This window comes from Myxocyprinus asiaticus, chromosome 5, assembly GCF_019703515.2.
Source record: "Myxocyprinus asiaticus isolate MX2 ecotype Aquarium Trade chromosome 5, UBuf_Myxa_2, whole genome shotgun sequence".
Taxonomy (NCBI): domain Eukaryota; kingdom Metazoa; phylum Chordata; class Actinopteri; order Cypriniformes; family Catostomidae; genus Myxocyprinus; species Myxocyprinus asiaticus.
This window is the reverse complement of record NC_059348.1, coordinates 8,641,201-8,666,206: the sequence shown is the minus strand read 5'-3', so window position 1 is coordinate 8,666,206 and position 25,006 is coordinate 8,641,201. Positions and strand designations below refer to the sequence as shown.

General features: G+C 39.4%; 5 protein-coding genes across 6 annotated transcripts in view; 1 reads left to right on the top strand and 4 right to left on the bottom strand.

Moving 5' to 3' along the window:
- Nucleotides 1-25,006, top strand: part of LOC127440833 (gastrula zinc finger protein XlCGF7.1-like) — a 226,766-nt gene that overhangs the window by 9,574 nt on the left and 192,186 nt on the right. The gene's annotated exons all lie outside the window — the stretch shown is intronic.
- LOC127440795 (gastrula zinc finger protein XlCGF57.1-like) overlaps nucleotides 1-25,006 on the bottom strand; it is a 139,488-nt gene that overhangs the window by 51,350 nt on the left and 63,132 nt on the right. The gene's annotated exons all lie outside the window — the stretch shown is intronic.
- The window catches only part of LOC127440861 (gastrula zinc finger protein XlCGF8.2DB-like), a 142,072-nt gene that overhangs the window by 77,003 nt on the left and 40,063 nt on the right, over nucleotides 1-25,006 (bottom strand). The gene's annotated exons all lie outside the window — the stretch shown is intronic.
- Nucleotides 4,115-14,923, bottom strand: LOC127441608 (gastrula zinc finger protein XlCGF57.1-like). Its single transcript, XM_051699203.1, has 5 exons — nucleotides 14,878-14,923; nucleotides 14,461-14,647; nucleotides 12,696-13,364; nucleotides 7,549-7,692; nucleotides 4,115-6,447 (listed from the first exon to the last, which is right to left on the bottom strand). Exons 2-5 carry the CDS (start codon nucleotides 14,555-14,557, stop codon nucleotides 5,363-5,365), a joined length of 1,995 nt encoding a protein of 664 aa, XP_051555163.1. The 5' UTR covers nucleotides 14,558-14,647; nucleotides 14,878-14,923; the 3' UTR covers nucleotides 4,115-5,362.
- The window catches only part of LOC127440906 (uncharacterized), a 126,683-nt gene continuing 109,843 nt past the window's right edge, over nucleotides 8,167-25,006 (bottom strand). The window contains exon 2 of the mRNA XM_051698004.1: nucleotides 8,167-10,438. Coding sequence (XP_051553964.1) covers nucleotides 9,732-10,397 — 666 coding nt within the window. The 5' untranslated portion in view covers nucleotides 10,398-10,438 and the 3' untranslated portion in view covers nucleotides 8,167-9,731. The remainder of the gene's footprint in view (nucleotides 10,439-25,006) is intronic.

Sequence of the window (25,006 nt, the reverse complement as noted above, 5' to 3'; positions counted from 1 at the left end):
CCCTGGTGGATGGAATGCCCCTCCACATTCTGGCAGCTGGTAGCGAGCCCCTCCTCCCCTTGCGGATGGCGGTCATTCCTCCGTGTCCAGGCGGCTGGCAGTGACTCATCCATCCCCTGGTGGATGGCCGCAGCTGCTCCTTCCGTCAGACGGCAGTGGTGAGGACTCCACAACAGTGCATCCCTCCTCTTTCCCGGGTTTTGGCACCAATGTAACAGGGTTAGGATGGGCAAGGAGCCGGCGGGAACCAGACGAACCATTAAAGTAATATTTAATGAGAAATTAAAACAAAGAGACACAAACATAAACACACACGTGGCAGCTGCGTGTGGCTCTCTCTCTCCCGAACTGCCACATCTGGCTCGGCTTTATCCCTCTTCTTGGCTGATTAGCCCGCCCTCATCCTCCTCATCACATATATATAGAAACCAGTCTAATAAGATTAACCCTTTCCAGCCGGAACATTCAAATTTGGGAACAATTATTCCCATGGTTCCTGTCTCAATATCTTCGCCGTCCAATCACCGATTTTATTTCTGAAAATTGCCAGATACTCATGACAATATAAGCTAAAAGCACATATGATTGGTTAAGGGATTACTGGGCATGAATAATAAATGTATCGTCTTCATCATCATCCTCCATTTGCCTGAGCGGAGCCAGAGAGGATATCCCGGGAGATTACCTCCAGTGTTGGACTTACTGCTTCAAACTGAAAACTGAGCCGACCTTTCGAGGTAAGACAAGTTATTTAACATGTGTTGTCAATATTGTCTATTGAAAGTCAAAACATTTTAGTTACGAAGCATATATTTGTAGGAGTAACGCTAGTTATTTCTGGAAAAAATGACATGACTGTCGGCGTTCATCGGACAGGCAGCTATCCTCTATTTTTAAGCAAATTTCTGTGAAACTTGCTAAATAAACATTAGCTAGCAATACTATGTATATTTTTAGCTAAATATCAATAACTTTTTTGGCCAGTTTTGTCACTTGTGAAAAATCCGCCTGAAGTAATGTGAGACAGAGAGCAGACGCTGTTCAGACCATTTTTTTTTTTTTTTTTTTTTTTTGACGCTGTTCAGACCTGCCTGGAAACTGGCCTGCTAGTTAGATAAGTTATCTAGCTTGTTGATTTTCCCTTGTAATAATAATAATAATACATAAAAAAAATCTATTTGTAAGATTTATGTAATTTAATTGCATATCAAATTTACATTAATTTGCATTACATAGTTTTAATATAAACAAAGTTTGTTTATATTAAAACTATGTAATGCAAATTAATGTAAATTTGATATGCAATTAAATTACATAAATCTTACAAAAAGGCTTAAATATTTCTGTGAGTGTATCTTTCTATAATTTAGCAGATAGCCTTACCCATCCATCACACAGACATGATTTTAGATTGTGTGTAGTTTCCTGTTCACAAGGAAAGTGTGAGAGGGCTGTCTGCAGTTGGACATTCTGGTTAGTCTGCAAGCCTTTGGTGACTATACAGTGTACAGATTTGTGAAGAAAAAATCTGGCTACCAATTGTAGCTGCTGGTTACCAACTGTGTACTTTTTTCTGTTGTAGAGATGGATAGAGACTATGGCTCCCTGCTCAGCACCCTCAAGAGGCGGCGGCAGCTGACTGCTGATGAGCTTAGGTTCATAGCAGAAGAGGACATGGCTCATGAGGGCATGAGCACACAGGAGGAAGATCTGCTGGACCAGGAACTACTGCAGGAAGACCCGGACCATGAGGAGATGGAGGATGAGATGGAACCTGATCCCCAGCCAGGACCATCAAATGGGTATTTATGAATGTGTATGTATTGTTTGTTTTTATTTCTCATATGACTAATACTCACAGTAACACTAACACTGTTACTCTTATTATTTTGGGTATGGCTAGCCATTCTTGCACAGGTCCCAAGTCAGCTAGAAAGCTAGAATTGCCTTAGGAAGTTGCATTATCTTATGGACCACCTCAAACAAAAATGCCAGCAGCTCTTTCAGCCTAACCAAAATCTCGCAATAGATGAATGTATGGTCAAGTCTAAAGCTCGGTCAGGATTTAAACAATACATGAAGGGCAAGCCTACTCGTGGGATTTTAAATTATGGGTAATTGCAACATCAGACTTGGGGTATACTCTCGACTTTAATGTTTACACAGGTAGTCATGATGGGCGTGTCACTGACTTGGGCACCAAAGTAGTTGAATCATTACTGCAGCCATTCACAGACCAGGGCCACAATGTTTGGTTTGACAACTTTTACACGTCCCCAGCTCTTATGGTTAAGTTGTTAGAAATGGGAACTAATGCCTGTGGGACATGCAGGGTGAATCGTAAACTGTTTCCTACAGAATTTAAAGACGTCAAAAGATGGGAACGTAAGACAGCTTGTGGGGATATGAGGTGGTGTAGGATTGATGGGAATATACTTGTAATTCAGTGGAAGGACACACGTGCAGTTACATGCCTCTCCAATTTCCACAATGTGAATGGCTCAACCGAAATTACTAGGTTTGTAAAAAATGATGGCGACTGGACAAAAGAAGTAGCCCTCCAGCCCACTGTCATCAACGATTATAACAAAAACATGGGCGGTGTTGATAGGTCAGACCAAATGATAAAATCTTACGACGTCCTACAAAAAACTCAGAAGTGGTGGAAGACTCTTTTTTTTTCCACTTCATAGACATTGCCGTCATCAATAGTTTCATATTGTTTAAGGAATGGCAACACATTCATGCGGCACCAGGGGATGAGCATAGACCGGTGAATTTAACCCAGATAGATTTCAGAGAAAACCTGGCTTGTCAGCTGGTAGGTATCAATATTCACGCAGGTTTCCCTTTGCATACACTAAAGCCTGTAGTCCCTCGTCGTCATCACTCCACACAGCCCATGTCCCTAAATTTGAAGAGTCCTCTAAGAGATGTTGGCTATGCTATCGGAAAAGTAGGACTGAAAATAAAACTAAAGTAGCTTGCTGCGAGCCGGAATGTAATGGCAAAAGACTTTGCTTGGTTCGCGATAGGAACTGTTTTCAGTCTTGGCACTCAGCTGAGTGTGACCAGTTTTGTGAAGAGGCCTAGCGTGGGCTATGTTTACTGGTGGTGTTGTCCTCCCACTCCCCTCTTTTCTCCCTCTCTTCTCTCCACAGTTATTGCAGTTGTTGAGTATTTATGAATTTATATATATTCTGTTCTTGCACTCTTTATTAAAAATGTATTTACTGTAGATAGTTCGAAAGTTTGATTTGGCTTGTTTTGCTGTGTAATTCGTGTGTAATTCTAATGTTCAAAGTAAATAAAGTGTGTGTTTTATTGAACACATAAAATGTATATTTCAGTGTTTGTGTCCTTCAATTTCAGATGCAGTCTCAATTTATTATTGCAGGTGCTCAAAAGGAGTATTTGAGGAGTGGTCATGTGAAATGCATCTTAACATTCTAAGTTTGTTTTATTCAGTTTTCCCACTAATCACTAGAATGGTCATAACTTTTAAACAATAAATTATATTTCTAATCTGTCTGCTATTCTACATTGCCCACAAAATTATGTATATTTCATACACTCGAAGTTTCCCTCTAGCTTGTAATTAAAATGGTTGAAAATGCAGTTTTCTGATGAAGTATGGTGGCCGGAGAAGATTTTTGTAAAAATTGCTGTGTGAAATCTTATTGATAAAGGATGATCAAATAATCATACATATATTTATATCATTTGAAAGCCCTAGTTCTTCTCTTCAGTATGGTATATACAGTTCAGGTGTGTGATGTTATATGAATATGAATATAATATGAATTTGGATATGAGTATCATATTCTGGCACAGAATGGAATTTTCAGAATTTTGGACTCAGGCTTTAAAGGGCAACTGTTGTACTGAGTTAATCAACTCTGACATAAACCCTGAACTCTGAGTTGATTAAACCACATATTAATTATTCGTGGTTATTGGTACCAGAATGCCAGTTTGGGGTCAGTTCACACAACACTGAGTTTGAAAATGTTTACACATTCACTGACTATGTTGACACGGACAAGAAAGCGGCTTCTTGCGAGAACGCTGCGTTCGTTTACGTGCACTGTATAAGTGGCATGCTTTTTACTCCTGTGTACATACGGTTTAGTCAGTAAGCAGCTTTCTACACAGCAACGTAATTTTCCTGTGTTGCTTGTGTAAATATTAACATGGCACCCAAGAAAGACTTCACTATTTTATTCTCAGTTGCTTGGTTTTATTTACAGATATTCCAGAATTGTTGCTGTGCCTGTTTCCATAATTCACCATAGCGACCTGCAGCAGAAATGCGCAGCAATATTGGCATTTCCCTCTTACATAAAACTCCGGGATTCCCACAATGTACGAGTGCATATATGCAAATTTGAGGGACAATCGATATTTTACAGCAGTGTGTATAAATGGGTGTAGTTCATAGTCTGTGTTTTTCCCACTGTACTCCCAGAAATGATGAATTCTTTCCGTTGTTGACTTGCGGCTCCATCCTGTAATGTTTGTTATCCCGTCTGTTCATGCACATGCACACTCCTGTGTCCATTACATTAACATGACCACATAAGCAGCGTTCTCCTGGAGAAAGCCAGGTGTGTTGAACCGCTTTCTATTAATTTCTTAAGCGGCATTAGGAAATCTTCTAAGGAGATTTCACATTTACATTACGTTTCAAAACCCCCGGAATAAACAGTTTTATTAAGTGAATGTAAATGTGGTCACTGTGAACTCTGAAAGGCATTCTCAGCTGAGTGCCGAATCCACGAGTCACCATGAGTAAGAAAAGCTCATTTATAAGTTTTAATGACTATGAACAAGCATTACAAAGCAGTGTTCACTAACAGTAGTGAAGGGGGCTGCATCTGTTTAGGAGTGAGTGTCCTTAACAAAAAGCATACTTAAATCATGTGACTTTTTAATTCATAAAACTATTAAGTCTTACAGTACAGTACTTGTAGAAGCCTAATTCAGCATTTATAGTAGACCTCTGTTGCCCACACTAATTGTAAAATGAGATCAAATTCAATTTATTGGTTTATATCAACTTGTAGCAAAGAAATAATAAAGTGAACCCCAATTTAATTTCACTATTTGTAATGCAATATGCTAAAGGGTAATTTTGTCATTGATATGTTAACAACATAAAATCTAGTAGATACCAGTTATTCAAAGGTATGATAATTTATATGCATAAATGTGTTTCCACATTTTTCTGCCCCTAACCTTTGTGGGGTTTTTATATGACTTCCAAATAACAGCCACCAGATCTATTTCACAGACTGTTGAACTGACTAGTGGAGACTGAAGTGTTACAAAGCGTTGATCCTGAAATTAAATTCTCTCACTATTACAGTTTTGGACAACGCTTTTTTAAATGAAACGTTAGATTACTTGAGTGGTTGAAACTCTTCCCACATGAAGTGCATTTGAAGGGCTTTTCTCCAGTATGCACTCTCACATGTGCTTTCATGTATGATAATGTAATAAAACTCTTTCCACAAAAAGAGCACACGTGAGGCTTCACATTTGAATGAGTTTTCAGGTGTACCTTTAGATGTGATACAAGTAGAAAATTCATGCCACACTGTTCACAGTTAAATGGCTTTAATCTAGAATGATTTTGCAGATGACGTTTGAGATTCCCTGCTTGTGTGAAACTCTTTTCACACTGAAGACATGCAAAAGGCTTCTTTCCAGTGTGAATTCTTATGTGACGCTGGAGACTTTCTTTATGTGCAAAACTCTTTCCACATTGACGGCATGTAAAAGGCTTCTCTCCAGTGTGGATTTTCATGTGACGCTGAAGAGCTGCTTTATGTGCAAAACTCTTTCCACATTGAGAGCATGTAAAAGGCTTCTCTCCAGTGTGGATTTTCATGTGAATATAATGCTGTCTTTTATGTTTGAAACTCTTTCCACACTGAAGGCATGTGAAAGGCTTCTCTCCAGAGTGAAGTCGCAGGTGATTCCGAAGGCTTGATGTCACTGAGAAACTCTTTCCACAGTGAGAGCAGGTGAAAGGCTTTTCTCCAGTATGAATTCTTAAGTGAGCTGTAAAATTTCCTTTTTGTGTGAAACACTTTCCACAGTGAGAGCAGGTGAAAGGCTTTTCTCCAGTATGAATTCTTAAGTGAGCTGTAAAATTTCCTTTTTGTGTGAAACACTTTCCACAGTGAGAGCAGGTGAAAGATTTTTCTCCAGTGTGAATTCTTATGTGAGTGTTAAAGTTTCCTTTTTGTGTGAAACTCTTTCCACAGTGAGAGCAGGTGAAAGACTTTTTGGCTCTTGTTCCTGGGGTTCTTTTCTTTGAGAAATTATTTTCAACCTTTGAGCCACTAATATCTTCTTCACCGGTCATATCACATGTATGATCCTGATGTTTCTCCTCCACGTCATTCAGTTCTTGACTTTCTTCCTTCAGTTGTGTCAAGTCTAAAATTAACAACGTAAATTCAGACAAATGTAAAAAAAGACACAAGAGTTTAGCCCTTTTTAGAGTATCTACTTTATGCAATCTCATGTAGATTTATTTGTTTGTTTAGCTGTAATTTTACAGATTCTGTGATTTTCTACAGTGGTCAGATCTAGTGAACTGTCTGAAGCTTTGACACCTTAGGGCATTTTCAGACCTGTTGCATGTTGCATTTTCTTCTTGCAAAGTCACATGTAAAAAAGCTGTCACAATGTTTGTACGCTGTTCTGGGATTTAGCTCATCCATCAACAGTAGCGGTTCTAGCTTGTATGGCGCCCTGGGCGAAACCTGCTTCAACACGCCCCCAAGGTTGTTGTGTGGGACGCACTGTCTCCCTAACTTCATTTTATGGTGTTTGTTCTTGCTCTCTTTGATATGAATCACTTGTTCTGTATTCCTCACTTGTAAATTGCTGTACAATGGCTTGATGGAAGTCAAAGTCAAGTTTATTTATAAAGTACATTAAAAACTTGTGTACAATAAAATGTGGGACAATAAGTGTACATCAAACACAATAACACAATCTTACAATCTTATTAAAACACAATGGAATAAAACATTTCAAAACATAAAACCAAATGTAATGTAATTGAAACATGTTGCACACAGAAGCCTCACACAACAGCACAGCAGTGCTTGGCCGTTCTGCAAGCTTCATATGTATTAAAACTTATTGGAAATAACTACTGAGATCATTTTATACTTTTCGTAGATATCATATTAGTTGTGATGGTATGTGGGATTGGGGTCCGCAAAGAATTTGGGTTTATGAAAGGGGTCCTTGGTTCAAAAAAGTTTGAGAAACCCTGAATGACCCATCACTAATGTGAACAGCTCCAGAATTTGTTTGCAACCGGTCCGAGACCACCTCATCCAGTTGGTCTCAGACTGATTGTTTTGGTGCAGTTTCAAGTGTGATTGCTGTGTTCATATGTGCTTAAACCGAATTAAGGAAGAAATTGCACCAGGTTCTGAAACAAATCCTCTAAACAAGCCAGGTGTGAAAACGCCCTTAATGTCCCTCAACAGTCTTTATGAAGAATCAAGAATGAACACCAACCTCTTTGTTCCTCAGTATCTTCATGTTTAATTCTGCATGATTCTGTAATACTGATGTCTTCACTCTCCTCTTTAAACTCTTCTTTAACACACTGCATTTTTGCAATAGTATGCCAGTAGAGTTCAATTGTTACACATGGAGTTGTTCACCTTTATATACCACCTTCTTTCTTCACTTGTTGTATGATCTATGCCAAAAAAAGTCAATTTAACAGACATCAAAAGCTGTTTCAAACAAACATTTCCACTCCCCAGCACAGTTACTCACAATGTCTAGTGAAACAAAGATTATACAATCCATAAAAAGGTACTCATATGAGTATTAACATATTTAAACCATTACCTTACATAGATATCGAACAAAAGAACTTTTCTCAATCAAGACTTTAGATGATTTGACAAAATCAACATGAACATACAACAATACTTGCTTGTGCATCTTCTTCTATCTCATATTTCTACACAACTATGTGAAATACTCACTGGTTATCGCCCTCTGGAGACAAGGATGAGTTTTACATCTTTGAGAGAAAAAACATTAACAGGCTTGAGACAGTTACTCAAAGCTTTTCTGCACAGGGCATGTTATCTTTAGAGAACAAATAAACATGATTCAGACACATGGATGATTACAGGCAGGTTCTTAGTATACAGTCAAAGATTTCGAAAGAACATACTGCCATAGATCACAAAAATCTATGAGAGGTGGGGGACTCGAGTTACATGCCTTGACTCGAGTCTGACTCGAGTCGCATGTTTAAGGACTTGTGACTTGCTTGACTAAATGAAGAAAATAACTTGACTTTGACTTGAGAACCAGCAACTCGAGACTTGACTTGACTTGAACTGCATGACTCGACAATGACTTGAATGTTTTTTTATTATTATTATTTTCAATAACTTATTATAAACAGTAATGAAATGTGTTACAAAAATATTGCAACATCAATTAATTAATATGCAAAATTGTAAGCAGGCCAGCACCACTGATCTGCATCTGCGAGGTTAACGCTGCGCTCACAACACGCCAAAATGACAGATGATTGTCCAGTTCCCAAAATAATCTCCTCTGGATATAAAGATTTCAAATTGGACCGTGAATAAAAAAAGATTTGCCAGATGCACAGTATGCAACTCAAAAATATCCAATACAACCAGCACAACCTTGAATTTCATCAGACATTTCAAAAACCACAAGGAAATTGAGGTAAATCATTTCATTATCCAGAAAGATTCATATGTAAAATTACTGTTCAAATGTTTGAGGGTTGTCAGTAAATTAAAATGATTCACGATTAATCTCATGTTTTGTAGCGCTGACAAGTTTGAAATTATACAAGTGTGTGCCCTTTCTAAACCTTCTCAACAGTCAACAATATACCATAACCATTTATTGGCAATATAAAAACAGAACAGGCAGATTTGCAGTCACAACACTTTATTTAAAACGTGACTAGTATAAAATATACAGAATGACTCGTGACGAAATCCAAGTGCTCTCATAGTGATTATGACTTCTGAAGACTTTAAATAAAGCCCTTGAATGCAATACCTAAATTACTATTTTATATAAATGTATCTCTGAAGGGAACTGACTGTCTTCAGAAAAGTTTCGATGGCATTTTCCTTTCATCTTACATCTGTATAATGCCTATTAAAGTGTTTATTAGCGCAGGGCTGCTTTGTGTACAGGCGTTACCAGGGTAACTGCTATGTTTCTGCTGTTCCATAAGCGCCACCTACTGTCAGAGAGCGAATTTGCATTTTCATTCAGCCCGTCTGCCGTTTTTGTTAGATCAATGTGAAAATCTGTACTGTGCAAAGGTCTTAGGCACATAAGATGAAAAAAGTTACTAGGGGATTTTGTGTTTTGTACTGAATTGAACATATCCTGAAATGTTTGAAAGAAGTGCATTTTTAATGATCTTAAGGTTAGGACACCAATTACAGCCTCAAGTCTTTGAGTATGATGCTACAAACTTGGCACACCTATTTTTGGGCAGTTTCTCCCATTCTTCTTTGCAGGACCTCTCAAGCTCCATCAGGTTGGATGGGGAGCATCGGTGCACAGCCATTTTCAGATCTCTCCAGAGATGTTCAGTCGGGTTCAAGTCTGGGCTCTGGCTGGGCCAGATGAACCTTCGCCCTAGTCTGAGGTCCAGAGCGATCTGGAGCAGGTTTTCATCAAGGATGTCTCTGTATATTGCTGCATTCATCTTTCCCTCGATCCTGATTAGTCTCCCAGTTCCTGCCACTGAAATACATCCCCACAGCATGATACTGCCACCACCATGCTTCACTGTAGGGATGGTATTGGCCAGGTGATGAGCGGTGCCCTGGTTTCCTCCAGACATGACGCTTGCCATTCAGGCCAAAGAGTTCATTCTTTGTTTCATCAGACCAGAGAATTTTGTTTCTCATGATCTGAGAGTCCTTCAGGTGCCTTTTGGCAAACTCCAGGTGGGCTGTCATGTGCCTTTTACTGAGGAGTGGCTTCCGTCTGGCCACTCTACCATACAGGCCTGATTGGTGGAGTGCTGCAGAGATGATTGTTCTTCTGGCAGGTTCTCCTCTCTCCGCAGAGAAATGCTGGAGCTCTGTCAGAGTGACCATCGGGTTCTTGGTCACCTCCCTGACTAAGGCCCTTCTCCCCCGATCGCTCAGTTTGGCCGGGCGGCCAGCTCTAGGAAGAGTCCTGGTGGTTCCAAACTTCTTCCATTTACGGATGATGGAGGCCACTGTGCTCATTGGGACCTTCAATGCTGCAGAAATTTTTCTGTACCCTTCCCCAGATCTGTGCCTCGATACAATCCTGTCTCGGAGGTCTACAGACAATTCCTTGGTCTTCATGGCTTGGTTTGTGCTCTGACATGCACTGTTAACTGTGGGACCTTACATAGACAGGTGTGCGCCTTTCCAAATCATGTCCAATCAACTGAATTTACCACAGGTGGACTCCAATCAAGTTGTAGAAACAACTCAAGGATGATCAGTGGAAACAGGATGCACCTGAGCTCAATTTTGAGTGTCATGGCAAAGGCTGTGAATACTTATGTACATGTGATTTTTTTTGTTTTTTATTTTTAATAAATTTGCAAAGATTTCAAACAAACTTCTTTCACATTGTCATTATGGGGTATTGTTTGTAGAATTTTGAGGAAAATAATTAATTTAATCCATTTTAGAATAAGGCTGTAACATAACAAAATGTGGAAAAATTGAAGCGCTGTGAATACTTTCCGGATGCACTGTAAACACACACATGGCAGCTGCATGTGGCTCTCTCTCCCGAATTGCCGCATCCGGCTCGGCTTTATCCCTCTCCTCGGCTGATTAGCCTGCCCTCCTCCTCGTCACACATATATATATATATATATATAGAAACCAGTCTAATAAGATTAATTGACAACTTAACTGTTGTACTGAGTTAATCAACTCTGACATAAACCCTGCTGATTAAACCACACATTGCTTACTCGTGGTTATTGGTACCAGAATGCCAGTTTGGGGTCAGTTCACACAACACTGAGTTTGAAAATGTATACACATTCACTGACTATGTTGACACGGACAAGAAAGCGGCGTATTGCGAGAACGCTGTGTTCCTGTTTACGTGCACTGTATAAGTGGCATACTTTTTACTCCTGTGTACATGCGGCTCGGTCAGTAAGCAGCTTTCTACACAGCAATGTAATTTTCCTGTGATGCTTGTGTAAATATTAACATGGCATCCAAGAAAGACTTCACTATTTTATTCTCATTTGCTTGGTTTTATTTACAGATATTCCAGAATTGTTGCTGTGCCTGTTTCCATAATTCGCCATAGCAACCTGCAGCAGAAATGCGCAGCAATATTGGCGTTTCCCTCTAACATAAAACTCCGGGATTCCCACAATGTACGAGTGCATATATGCAAATTTGAGGGACAATCGATATTTTACAGCAGTGTGTATAAATGGGTGTAGTTCATAGTCTGTGTTTTTCCCACTGTACTCCCAGAAATGATGAATTCTTTCCGTTGTTGACTTGCGGCTCCATCCTGTAATGTTTGTTATCCCGTCTGTTCATGCACATGCACACTCCTGTGTCCATTACATTAACATGACCACATAAGCAGCGTTCTCCTGGAGGAAGCCAAGTGTGTTGAACCACTTTCTATTTATCCCTTAAGCGGCATTAGGAAATCTTCTAAGGAGATCTTACATGACGTTTCAGAACGCCGCATTCAGCAAAACCCCCGGAATAAACAGTTTTATTAAGTGAATGTAAATGTGGTCACTGTGAACTCTGAAAGGCATTCTCAGCTGAGTGCCGAATCCACGAGTCACCATGAGTAAGAAAAGCTCATTTATAAGTTTTAATGACTATGAACAAGCATTACAAAGCAGTCTTCACCAACAGTAGTGAAGGGGGCTGCATCTGTTTAGAAGTGAGTGTCCTTAACAAAAAGCATACTTAAATCATGTGACTTTTTAATTCATAAAACTATTAAGTCTTACAGTACAGTACTTGTAGAAGCCTAATTCAGCATTTATAGTAGACCTCTGTTGCCCACACTAATTGTAAAATGAGATCAAATTCAATTTATTGGTTTATATCAACTTGTAGCAAAGAAATAATAAAGTGAACCCCAATTTAATTTCACTATTTGTAATGCAATATGCTAAAGGGTAATTTTGTCATTGATATGTTAACAACATAAAATCTAGTAGATACCAGTTATTCAAAGGTATGATAATTTATATGCATAAATGTGTTTCCACATTTTTCTGCCCCTAACCTTTGTGGGGTTTTTATATGACTTCCAAATAACAGCCACCAGATCTATTTCACGGACTGTTGAACTGACTAGTGGAGACTGAAGTGTTACAAAGCGTTGACCCTGAAATTAAATTCTCTCACTATTACAGTTTTGGACAACGCTTTTTTAAATGAAACTTTAGATTACTCGAGTGGTTGAAACTCTTCTCACACAAAGTGCATTTGAATGGCTTTTCTCCAGTATGCACTCTCACATGGTATGTCATTTTTGATAATGTAATAAAACTCTTTCCACAAAAAGAGCACACAAGGCTTCACATTTGTATGAGTTTTCAGGTGTACCTTTAGATGTGATACAAGCAAATATTTCATGCCACGCTGATCAGTTAAATGGCTTTAATCTAGAATGATTTAGCAGATGACGTTTGAGATTCCCTGCTTGTGTGAAACTCTTTCCACACTGAAGACATGCAAAAGGCTTCTTTCCAGTGTGAATTCTTATGTGACGCTGAAGACTTTCTTGATGTGCAAAACTCTTCCAACATTGAGAGCATGTAAAAGGCTTCTCTCCAGTGTGAATTCTCATGTGACGCTGAAGAGCTGCTTTATGTGCAAAACTCTTTCCACATTGAGAGCATGTAAAAGGCTTCTCTCCAGAGTGAAGTCGCAGGTGATTCCGAAGGCTTGATGTCACGGAGAAACTCTTTCCACAGTGAGAGCAGGTGAAAGGCTTTTCTCCAGTATGAATTCTTAAGTGAGCTGTAAAGTTTCCTTTTTGTGTAAAACTCTTTCCACAGTGAGAGCAGGTGAAAGATTTTTCTCCAGTGTGAATTCTTAAGTGAGTTGTAAAGTTTCCATTTTGTGTGAAACACTTTCCACAGTGAGAGCAGGTGAAAGATTTTTTGGCTCTTGTTCCTGGGATTCTTTTCTGTGAGAAATGATTTCCAACCTTTGAGCCACTAATATCTTCTTCACTGGTCATATCACATGTATGATCCTGATGTTTCTCCTCCACGTCATTCAGTTCTTGACTTTCTTCCTTCAGTTGTATCAAGTCTAAAATGAACAATGTAAATTCAGACAAATGTAAAAAAGACACAAGAGTTTAGCCCTTTTTAGAGTATCTACTTTATGCAATCTTTTATCAGCTGAAAGTTAATTCTCTCATGTAGATTTATTTGTTTGTTTAGCTGTAATTTTACAGATTCTGTGATTTTCTACAGTGGTCAGATCTAGTGAACTGTCTGAAGCTTTGACACTTTAGGGCATTTTCAGACCTGTTGCATGTTGCTTTTTCTTGTCACATGTAAACAAGCTGTCACAATGTTTGTACGCTGTTCTGGGATTTAGCTCATCCATCGATATACCAGTTAAAATAAAATGAAAATTGTAAACTATAACAATTTTAGAGTATAGTTTATGTGTTTCAGTTTATGTTATGCAAAAATACATGGAATTATACAGAATGCATGTTCCAGCCAAAAGTAGCACTGCAAATAAACATTATCAGTCACTCGGATGGATTGAAGTTGTAAAATTTCCAGTGGTTATTTTTATCTGTCATTAGTTAAAAAGTGCCAGTCACAGAGCTCTCTCTCTCTCTCTCACCACACACACACACACACAGCGAAAAGAGTCAAGCCACTTAACAATGGTTTTTATCAGTCAAAAAGTTGCAAACGCCATCCTAGCGGTGTCTGTTCTGTCACTATCCAAAAGAGGGAAGCGATCATACTAAAATTACCTCAGGAATTATAAACAACTCATTTTAAATGTGCAATTACATCTAATGTAGTCGCCAAAAGGCTGTACACATGTTTTGATTATTGGTTATTGTGACATGATGACTTACACGTCTTCTCCAAGATCCATCAGGTATATTTGTGGTTTATATAGGGATATTGTTTGGTTCATTGGTCTGTTGGGTTGGATTGCTTTCTTACCACATGAGACCGCCTCATCCAGTTGGTCTCAGACTGATTGTTTTGGTGCAGTTTCAAGTGTGATAGCCGTGTTCATATGTGCATAAATGAACCGAACTAAAGGAGAAAATGCACCAGGATCTGAAACAAATGCTACAAACAAGCCAGGTGTGAAAATGGCCTTAATGTCTCTCAACAATATTTATGAAGAATCAAGAATGAACACCAACCTCTTTGTTCCTCAGTATCTTCATGTTTCATTCTGCATGATTCTGTAATACTGATGTCTTCACTCTCCTCTTTAAACTCTTCTTTAACACACTGCATTTTTGTAATAGTATGCCAGTAGAGTTCAATTGTTACACATGGAGTTGTTCACCTTTATATACATCCTTCTTTCTTCACTTGTTGTATGATCTGCCCCCAAAAAAGTCAATTTAACAAACATCAAAAGCAAAAGTTTCAAACAATTCCATTATACAGCACAGTTACTCACAAGATCTGGAGAAACAAAGATTAAACAATACAAAAAAAGGTACTCATACGAGTATTAACATATTTAAACCATTACCTTACATAGATATCGAACAAAATAACTTTCCTCAATCAAGAATTTAGATGGATTGACAAAATCAACATGAACATACAACAATACTTGCTTGTGTATCCTCTTGCATCTTCTTCTGTCTCACATATCTACACAACTATGTGAAATACTCACTGGTTATCGCCCTCTGGAGACAAGGATGAGTTTTACATCTTTGAGAGAAAAAACATTAACAGGCTTGAGACAGTTACTCAAAGCTTTTCTGCACAGGGCATGTTATCTTTAGAGAACAAATAAACATGATTCAGACACATGGATGATTACAGGTTGGTGCTTAGTATACAGTCAAAGATTTCGAAAGAACATACTGCCATAGATCACAAAAATCATTATAAAATACACACAGCCACACTTCTGCTGGTATAAATATCACTGGTAGACCTAACCAGTATTCTCTCTTCATACCTTAGAGACTCACCATAATGCTAAAATCCTCTTTGAAACAACAATAGTAAAGGTTTGATGTTAGATAACTTACTTTTATGAATGTTAAACTTTCCCCAAGAAAAACTATCATTGAGTCTTAGGCACATAAGATGTTTAACAAAAACATTTGTAGTAAGATGGTTATTTATATCTTTAGCTGTAGTGTGTCAATAGGAAATATACTTTTTAGACTCCCAAACATTCCTTCTGTGAATAGAATAGGAGAACATGTAGCCCTGCAACAGAGACCCCCACTGAACATCGTGTCAGTCTGAGGTTACATTAAGAGACAGAAGCAATTGAGACAGCCTAAATATATAGAAGAACTGTGGCGAATTCCCCAAGAAGTTTGGAACATCCTATCTGCCAACAACCAAGAAAAATTGTGTCCAGTGTACATAGGAGAACTGGTGCAGTTTTGAAGACAAAGTTGGTCACACCAAATATTTATTTAGCTTTTTATATGTTTACTAGACTTTGGATGATGTTAATTGAAAAATGAAAACTAACTATGGCATTATTTTTTAAGAAATCCTCACTATGCAACATTTTTCACAAGTGCCTAAAACTTTTGCACAGTATTGTATTTTCTAAAAAAAAAAAAAAGAAAAAGAAAAAAAAAGTGAAACCATTTCATATTATATAATAAAAGGTTATGTTCTAGAAAGATGCCTTTTAAATTGTTTTTTGGTCATTTGAAAACTTTTTCATGACTGAAAAGGGACATATTTGTCACCATATTTTGATAATGACCTGCCTCATCTGAGGGTGTAGATGTCATGAAGCGAAGGTCCGGAGTTAGTTATGCTGATATTATTAACTATTAACTGTTGTACAACATACCAGTACAACAATGGATTTTTTTAATAAAACAGAAATGTATTTTTGGACATTTTATTCAGTGTACAAAAGGTAGTGGACAATTACATTCTAATATAAACCTCTTTCTAAATAAGAACTCATGAGTGGTGTAACTTAGGAAGGAGGTCACGAGAGCGGAATCTAAGTGTGGCAAACTTTAATAATAAATAAATAAAGTACAAAATAATGGGGTAAACACAGGAACAAAGAAAACATCCATGAGGGGAAAACACAGGAACAAAGGAAACATCAACGATTGGAACTGGTCAATAAACAGGAGGTCAAAACACATACATATAACAACTGACCAAGGTTACATAGACATCAGGGCAATATATATATACAGGGATAAACAAGGTAAATGACACACAGGTCAGAACAACAGCTGGATGTGCTCAGGGCAGGGGATTATTGGAAGTGTAGTCCAGGGGGAACAAATGACAGGGCAAAACACAAGGCAAACAACAGTGAATCGTGACATAGCCAGGAGACTCAGAAGACCAGAGCAGATCAGGTGGATGGCCAGAAGACCCAGGAGACCAGAGTATATCAAGCGGATGTGATGGGACCAAGAATACCAGAGCAGATCAGGTGGACGGCCAGGAGACCCAGAAGACCGCCTCAGGCCTGTGTGATGACCCCAGACTAGAGGGCAGAGCCGTGGTAGGCAGAGCCATAGGAGGCTCGAGGGGCGAAGCCGAGGCAGGTGGAGCCGTGGAAGACTCAAGGGGCAAAGCCGTGGAAGATGGAGCTGTTGGAGGCTCGAGGGGTGAAGCCGTGGAAGGCAGAGCCATGGCAAGCAGAGCCTTGAGAGGCTTGAGGGGTGAAGCCTTGGAAGGCGGAGCCGTGGGAGGCTTGAGGGTCGAAGCTGTGGAAGGCAGAGCCATGGGAGGCTCGAGGCTAAAAGTCCAGGATGACTGGGAAATGACCTCAGTGGTCGTGAACATGAGCAGAGTCTTGAGAGTAACCTCTGTGGTCGTGGGCATGGACAGAGACTCGGGGGCGACCTCTGTGGTTGTGGTCATGGACAGAGACTCGGGAACGACCTCTGTGGTCGTGGGCTTGGACTGAGACTCGGGAACAACCTCTGTGGTCATGTACAAGGGCAGAAAATCGGAGATGACCTCTGTGGTCGTGAACATGGGCTGAGACTTGGAAACGACTTCCATGGTCATGTAAATGGGCAGAGACTTGGAGATGACCTCTGTGGTCATGAACATGGGTTGAGACTTGGAAACAGAAGTCTTTCTCCTCCTCCTCCTCCGGGAGGCCGACGTAGGTAACACTGGCTCTGGGACGGACGAGGCTGGCAACGCTGGATCTGGGACGGACTAGGCTGGCAGCTCATTGGCCGTGGCAGGCTTGGGCATTGACTCGTTGGCTGTGGCAGGTGTGGGCGTTGACTCATTGGCCGTGGCAGGTATGGGCGTTGGCCGTGGCAGGCGTGGGCTCTGACAGTTTGTGGGGGTCTTCGTGGCCCTACGCACCGATATCAGTGGCGAATAATTCAACTTGGAGATAAGGGCCGTGAAGGGCTTTGAGATGGGCAGCGGAATGCTTGAAGCAATGAGTCGCAGAAGGCTGGACTGTGACATGGTGTGGAGCTGACGCAGACGTGGATGTGACATGATGTGGAGCGGACTCAGATTTGACTGTGATGTGTCGGGGAGCAGATTCATACATGGCTGTGACTTGGCATGGAGCAGGCTGAGGCGTGGCTGTGACATGGCATGGGGCAGGCTGAGGCGTGGCTGGACATGGCAAGGAACAGGCTGAGGCGTTGCTGTGACATGGCATGGAGCAGACTCAGGCATGGCTGTGACATGGTATGGAGCAGACTCAGGCTTTGCTGTGACATGGAGTGGAGCGGACTCAGGCGTGGAAGACTCAGAAACCGGAACCGGGATTGAGAGAGGAGGATCCTCTGAAGCGAGTGTCTCTAAGATTAACCTTACATATTCCTCCCACGTGTAGTCTCCGGTCTCCAGCAATTCCCTCCACCGGTGTGTTGGGAGTCCAATTCTGTAAATGGATTTCAGGTTTTCATCATCAAATCCTGTGTGGACGGCAATGGTGGAGAAGAAATGAGAGTACTCCCTTATAGATAAGTCCGCCTGGCTCAGTTGCCTGAAGTATGCCGCTTTTTTTTTTGTGGTCAGTTCTTCGGTAACGTAGGAAGGAGGTCACAAGAGCGGAATCTAAGTGTGACAAACTTTAAAAATAAATAAATAAACAAAGTACAAAATAACGAGGGAAACACAGGAACAAAGAAAACATCCACGACTGGAACTGGTCAGTAAACAGGAGGTCAAAACACATATACATATAACAACTGACCAAGGTTACATAGACATCAGGGCAATATACACTACCGGTCAAAAGTTTTGAAACACACTCATTCTTTATTATATTTTTTTTTTCTACACATTTTAGAATAATAGTAAAGTCATCAAAACTATGGAATATCATAAATGGAACTATGGGAATTATGTTGTGACTAAACAAAATCCAAAATAAATAAAAACTGTGTTAAATTTTAGCATCTTCAAAGTAGTCACCCTTTGCTTAGATTTTACAGAAATGTACTCGACATTTTCTCAACCAACTTCTTGAGGTATCACCCTGGGATGCTTTTTAAACAGTACTGAAGGAGTTCTCATCTATGTTGGGCACTTATTGGCTGTTTTATTTGGTCCAAGTCATCAATTTCAAAAACTGTTTTTTTAATTTTTATTATTATTAAATTTTAGTTTTATAATTAAATATATTAATATGGTGGCACAATTATATTTTTGTCTACAAAACTAATTTCAAACATTTAAGCATATGCCTTCAGATCAAAAGATTTTTAAGATCATGAGAAACATTTCGGACAAGTGTTTCAAAACTTTTGACCGGTAGTGTATATACAGGGATAAACAAGATAAATGACACCCAGGTGAGAACAATAGGGAACAGCTGGAAGTGATCAGGGCAGGGTATTATGGGAAGTGTAGTCCAGGGGGAACAGATGACAGGGCAAAATACAAGGCAAACAACAGTGAATCTTGACAAGTGGTAACAGACAATTTCAATGGTGCTTTTAAGATTATTATTGGTAGTTCTTGGAAATACAGGCACATCTACTCAAACTTCCCTCAAATTTATCTCATGGGATTTAAGCATTGCGCTTTGGTATGTGCATACAGGCCCTGATTTAATTTTAGAATGGACCTATTAATAGTAAATGTCATTCATGCTATTATAAACAGTGCAAAGAATGATTTGTAGTGAGCTGTTTATTATGAGATTTAACTTTGCCTCCCGTTTTTTTTCGGAATCGAAAAAGAATCGATTAAATGGGTCTGGAATCGACTCTTGGAATCGATTCTAATGATTCCAAAAACAGGAATCGGAATCGGAGTCGTTTCCCAAATTTCTGGAATCGAACAGCCCTAGGCAATGGGAAGTGCACACTGTACAAAGTTCTTCTGCAGGAAGAAATAGACACAACTCCATTACCACCTGATGCAAAAGAGTTTGAGAACATGCGCAAAGCCCAGTGTTCATTGTGCAGCAAAATGGTTCCTCTTCAGTGTCTTCCCATGCATCTGAAAACTTGTCATGTGGATTTATGTACCTCAACTGATGATATAAGTCTAAGATGTTTTTTTTTGTTTGTTTGTTTGTTTATATGTCACTTTATTTTTTAATAAACTATGACATTTAAAAAAATATATATTTTTTTTTATTTTTTTTGTAGGAACTGAAGAAGTCTCCAGAAATACATAAGTCCATGGACATTTGGACTGAGAAGGTGAGTAATTGTGTGTGTGTGTGTGTGTGTGTGTGTGTGCAGGTTCGGCTATATTTGTGAGGGCCGCAAGGTCCTCACTTTGTCAAAAATGTCCTCACTGATATAGTGAAACCTTTAGAGAACCAACTAGGTGGTCCTTACCAGTTAAAAAGGCTCATAAATCGGCCAAATCATGTTTAGCTTTAAATCTACTGATGTGCACAGGTATCTGTGAGGGTTAGGTTTGGGGTAGGGGTTAGAAAATATCATTGTTCTTCTATGAAATCAATGGAAATCTATGAGATGTCCTCACTTTTATAGTCAAACAAATGTGTGTGTGTGTGTGTGTGTGTGTCTATGCAGTACCAGTAAGGTGGATAGGCTTTCATCTGGGTTCATTGCCATAGTGACATAAGCTAACGGATTCGGCTAACCTGCTCCAGGGCAGGATATGTTCTAAAAAAATATCATATACAAATAATGGACCAGTCATCTATGAGCAAAGTTGCAGTTATTCTCCCTGTATCTCTCTGTCCAATTTAAAGCACATTTCATAGAAATAATTTTAGAAATCTACAAAATCAGCTCTTTATCATAATTATATATATTTTTTAGGTTACATTATATACGTTTGCCAGTCTTGTGAACTAGTCATAACCCCACTCTCAGTATTAAAATGTTGATAGTGGAAATTGATAACAAGCATGTTGATGCCACTTAACCCTAACTGGATTTGTGAGTACAGCAGTTTATTACCTTTTGCTGTGTTATGTTCATGGATATAAGTGAAGTTTTCTTAAACATTATTTAGGTTGATAAATGGATAGAATTTCATTCACTCAAAATCCATAACAAAATTCCTTCAAATTGAATTGAGTACATTTTATGAAAATTCAATTAATACAATTTAAATATATTGAGGTTTTATTCATTTAATTAAAAATTTCATGGAGTTTTGTCATGAAATTGAAATGCAAAAATCTGAAATATAGGGAAGTTTTTGTAGTGGGCTCTCCAGAGGATCATTTGATAAGACATTTATAAAACAAAATTTTTTAATTTAGCTTTTTGTTAATTTTGTATATTTTTGGCATATTTTAAAGTGCTGACATGCCACAATTTCAGGCACATTTACAGGCAAGGGATAAAAAAAGAGTCTTCTCGCTGCAGCCTCTGCTTCACAACAGTTACCAGGAAGTTAATATAAACTCAGCAAAAAAAGAAACGTCCTCTCAATTTCAACTGCTTTTATTTTCAGCAAACTTAACGTGTAAATATTTGTATGAACATAAAAAGGTTCAACAACTAAGACATAAACTGAACAAGTTTCACAGACATGTGAGTAACAGAAATGGAATAACGTGTCCCTGAAAAAATGGGGGTGAAAATCAAAAGTAACAGTCAGTATCTGGTGTGGCCACCAGCTGCATTAAGTACTGCAGTGCATCTCCTCCTCATGGACTGCACCAGATTTGCCAGTTCTTGCTGTGAGATGTTACCCCACTCTTCCACCAAGGCACTTGCAAGTTCCCGGACATTTCTGGGGGGAATGGCCCTAGCCCTCACCCTCCGATCCAACAGGTCCCAGACGTGCTCAATGGGATTGAGATCCGGGCTCTTCGCTGGCCATGGCAGAACACTGACATTCCTTTCTTGCAGGAAATCACACACAGAACGAGCAGTATGGCTGGCAGGTCATGTTAGGATGAGCCTGCAGGAAGGGTACCACATGAAGAAGGTGGATGTCTTCCCTGTAACGCACAACGTTGAGATTGCCTGCAATGACAAAAAGCTCAGTCCGATGATGCTGTGACACACCGCCCCAGACCATAATGGACCCTCCACCTCCAAATCGATCCTGCTCCAGAGTACAGGCCTCGGTGTAACGCTCATTCCTTCGACGATAAATGCGAGTCCGACCATCACCCCTGGTGAGACAAAACCACGACTCGTCAGTGAAGAGCACTTTTTGCCAGTCCTGTCTGGTCCAGCGAAGGTGGGTTTGTGCCCATAGACAACATTATTGCCAGTAATGTCTCGTAAGGACCTGCCTTATATTAGGCCTACAAGCCCTCAGTCCAGCCTCTCTCAGCCTATTGCGGACAGTCTGAGCACTGATGGAGGGATTGTGCATTCCTGTCAGGCATTTGTTGTTGCCATCCTGTACCTGTCCCGCAGGTGTGATATTCGGATGTACCGATCCTGTGCAGGTGTTGTTACACATGGTCTGGCACAGTGAGGATGATCAGTTGTCCTTCCTGTCTCCCTGTAGTGCTGTCTTAGGCATCTCACAGTATGTACATTGCAATTTATTGCCCTGGCCACATCTGCAGTCCTCATGCCTCCATGCAGCATGCCTAAGGAACGTTCACGCTGATGAGCAGGGACCCTGGGCATCTTTCTTTTGGTGTTTTTCAGAGTCAGTAGAAAGGTCTCTTTAGTGTCCTAAGTTTTTATAACTGTGACCTTAATTGCCTACCGTCTGTAAGCTGTTAGTGTCTTAACGACCATTCCACAGATGCATGTTCATTAATTGTTAATGGTTCATTGAACAAGCATGGAAAACATTGTTTAAACACTTTACAATAAAGATCTGTAAAGTTATTTGGATTTTTACAAAATTATCTTTAAAATACCGTTTCCTGAAAAAGGGACATTTTCTTTTATATCATGCACTCTGCTTTAGGAGGTGTTTAGGTTTGTGTGGTTTGCAAGCCTAGAGACTATTTAGAGTCAATTAAGAGTCACTTCTATTAAAATGTATGGGAGAAATTGGAATGCCCAAAGGTCAACAAATGTAGAAAGGAAGTTCCGCCTTCAGGTAAAAGAGCCAATCAGCTTTTAGATATGACATCACCTGTCAATCAACTCGAGAACGAGCATGCGCATTAACTAAACAAGACGGGAAAATGTAGTTGTTTTTTTTTTTTTTTTTTTTTTTACATAATCTGAGGTAAAGAAGCACAATTTATGATACCAGTATAGTCAGATTTTACTGCTGATTTGAGAAATGTTCTTTGATCATAATTTAGACCCACCGTTTTGGAGATTTCGGTCTTTTCCCATTCAAGTAGATAGGAGCTGCACTGGCATGCCGCTTGTTTACATAGAAAAATAGCTCCCCTGGAGCGTTCCAAAGATAGCCGCCGAGTGAGCTGACTTGCTAAAAAGACTTTGGCCAGCCTTAATCCAGTTTATTTCGATGGCATGTTATTGTTCTCATAATTTTATTTACTGTTGATTTTTTAATAAACATTTGCATCATGCTTATGTTTAAATGAGGAATTATTAGGAAGTGAGAAAATGAGCATACAAGAAATTGTAACTGTAAGCTTTTTTTATTTTAATAGATTTTATTTTGAACGTTTGGTGATGCATCATTTGAGCAGTGGTGAATTCTCAGGGCCGGCAAAGCCTTCTCTGCTGGCCTAACATGCCAAATAAATAAATATTTTTCATCCTTTCATTCTCAATCACCTTTTTGCCTACGTATTTTTAATCGCTTTCCACTTTTAATTAATCTACAACAAACAGAGAAAAACAAAAAGTTTATCCAGTCAGAATTTATTCCTTGATGAATACAAGCGAAGCCTGACAACTGTTTCACAAATCACATGTCCAAAGCTGAGCTCATTAGCAGAAGCAGGGCGTGAGTCTGAGCTCCACCCCCTCAGGCCTTCAGAATTTCCACCTCAACAGTGCAAATGAATGGGCAACTAAAGTCAGATTGTCAGATTCATCAGCCAAACAGATTGATTTATTTGTTCTTGGTGGGTGTGATCTTTAGGATATGTCCCAGTCGAGGCCTTCTAGCTAGCCTTGAGTGACGCAATCACACTTTAAGTGATGTACGTAATTTGAAAGCGAGCGCAAGATCTTGCTGACGAGTCGACTGTCATTACTGCCGCTATCGCCATTGAGAAAGAGATCCTTATGGATTTAAAAACCTGAGATGTTCTGCATGACCGTGTACTTGCTTAATATATTAAACAGGAAAGGAGGACTGATTTTCACTTCAAGTAAATTGGTAAGTGCTTTTTGCATTGTTATAGCAACATCAGGAGTTTTCTAAGTGTCAATTAGGCTGCTTGAGCATTCAGTGTCGAATCAAGTTTTGAAAAGTATTGCTGTGTTCCATTCAACTCGGCAAGTCAGATTTTACAACTTCCTACTAGGAAAAGTGCAATGGAATGCATCTTGAAGTCAGAATTACAACTTGTAGGCTCATGCAGAAATTCTCAACTCCGAGATGCAGGGGCATGATGTCACACAAACATGTCGACACTCAGGGAGATATACAAAGTAAGTGATAAACATTCACTTTATTAAGTAAGATCAATAAATGTGTTCGTTTCCACATTACATGATATTAAAGCTTGTTTAACAAATGCCTGCAGAAACAGGTGTATAAAACATTATAATCTCTTTTGATAATCGTACACCTGAAGCACAAATGCTAGCGCTGCAGCATTGTTTATCAATTGAGTTGCTAGGAGACATCTCTAATGAGAGTCAAACCCCTGCTAAGCTAACGGGAGTGTTGCAGTTCCGAGTATCGGGGAATGGAATGCATTTATGGTCGGAGATATCAAGTAGGGATATCCCACACCCGATTTGAATGGAACGCAGCATAACCGTGTATCCTGACGAAACTAAATTTATTACAAGCAACATTTAAATCGCAAATATTATTAGATAGATTTTTCCAAGTATTTCCTTGGTAGATTCATATGAAAAATTATGATTTTGGAATGTCTGTTCGGGAGAAGTTCATTTCACAAAACAGTCATGCTGCAGTCAAGTGTCGTTTCAAGTTCTGGCTTTCGTGCGTGGACCTGTTTTTAAAATGTCAATTGGTATTATTAGTTAGCTGCGACATAATGTATGATGCTCAAAGACGTAGGGTGTCTTATTCATTATGAAACTATGTTTTCTTAATGGCATGAATCACACTGAAGGCCTAGATTTTTAATGCACGGCCCGCCACTACATTTGAGTTTATGCAAGTGCACATCTAGCAAACAGGCCTTGGCGAAAAAGCTTTTATAATTACAAAAATGTACATATTTCCATTGTCTGTTAAACAATTTCAATATTATTAAAAATG

Excerpts from the sequence above, each read along its gene's own strand:
- LOC127441608 (XM_051699203.1), bottom strand. The coding sequence starts at position 14,557 with ATGCAGTGTGTTAAAGAAGAGTTTAAAGAGGAGAGTGAAGACATCAGT. Across the intron at positions 13,365-14,460 it reads AGATACTGAGGAACAAAGAG|ACTTGATACAACTGAAGGAA; the intron begins GTTGGTGTTCAT and ends TGTTCATTTTAG. Across the intron at positions 6,448-7,548 it reads AGATACTGAGGAACAAAGAG|ACTTGACACAACTGAAGGAA; the intron begins GTTGGTGTTCAT and ends TGTTAATTTTAG.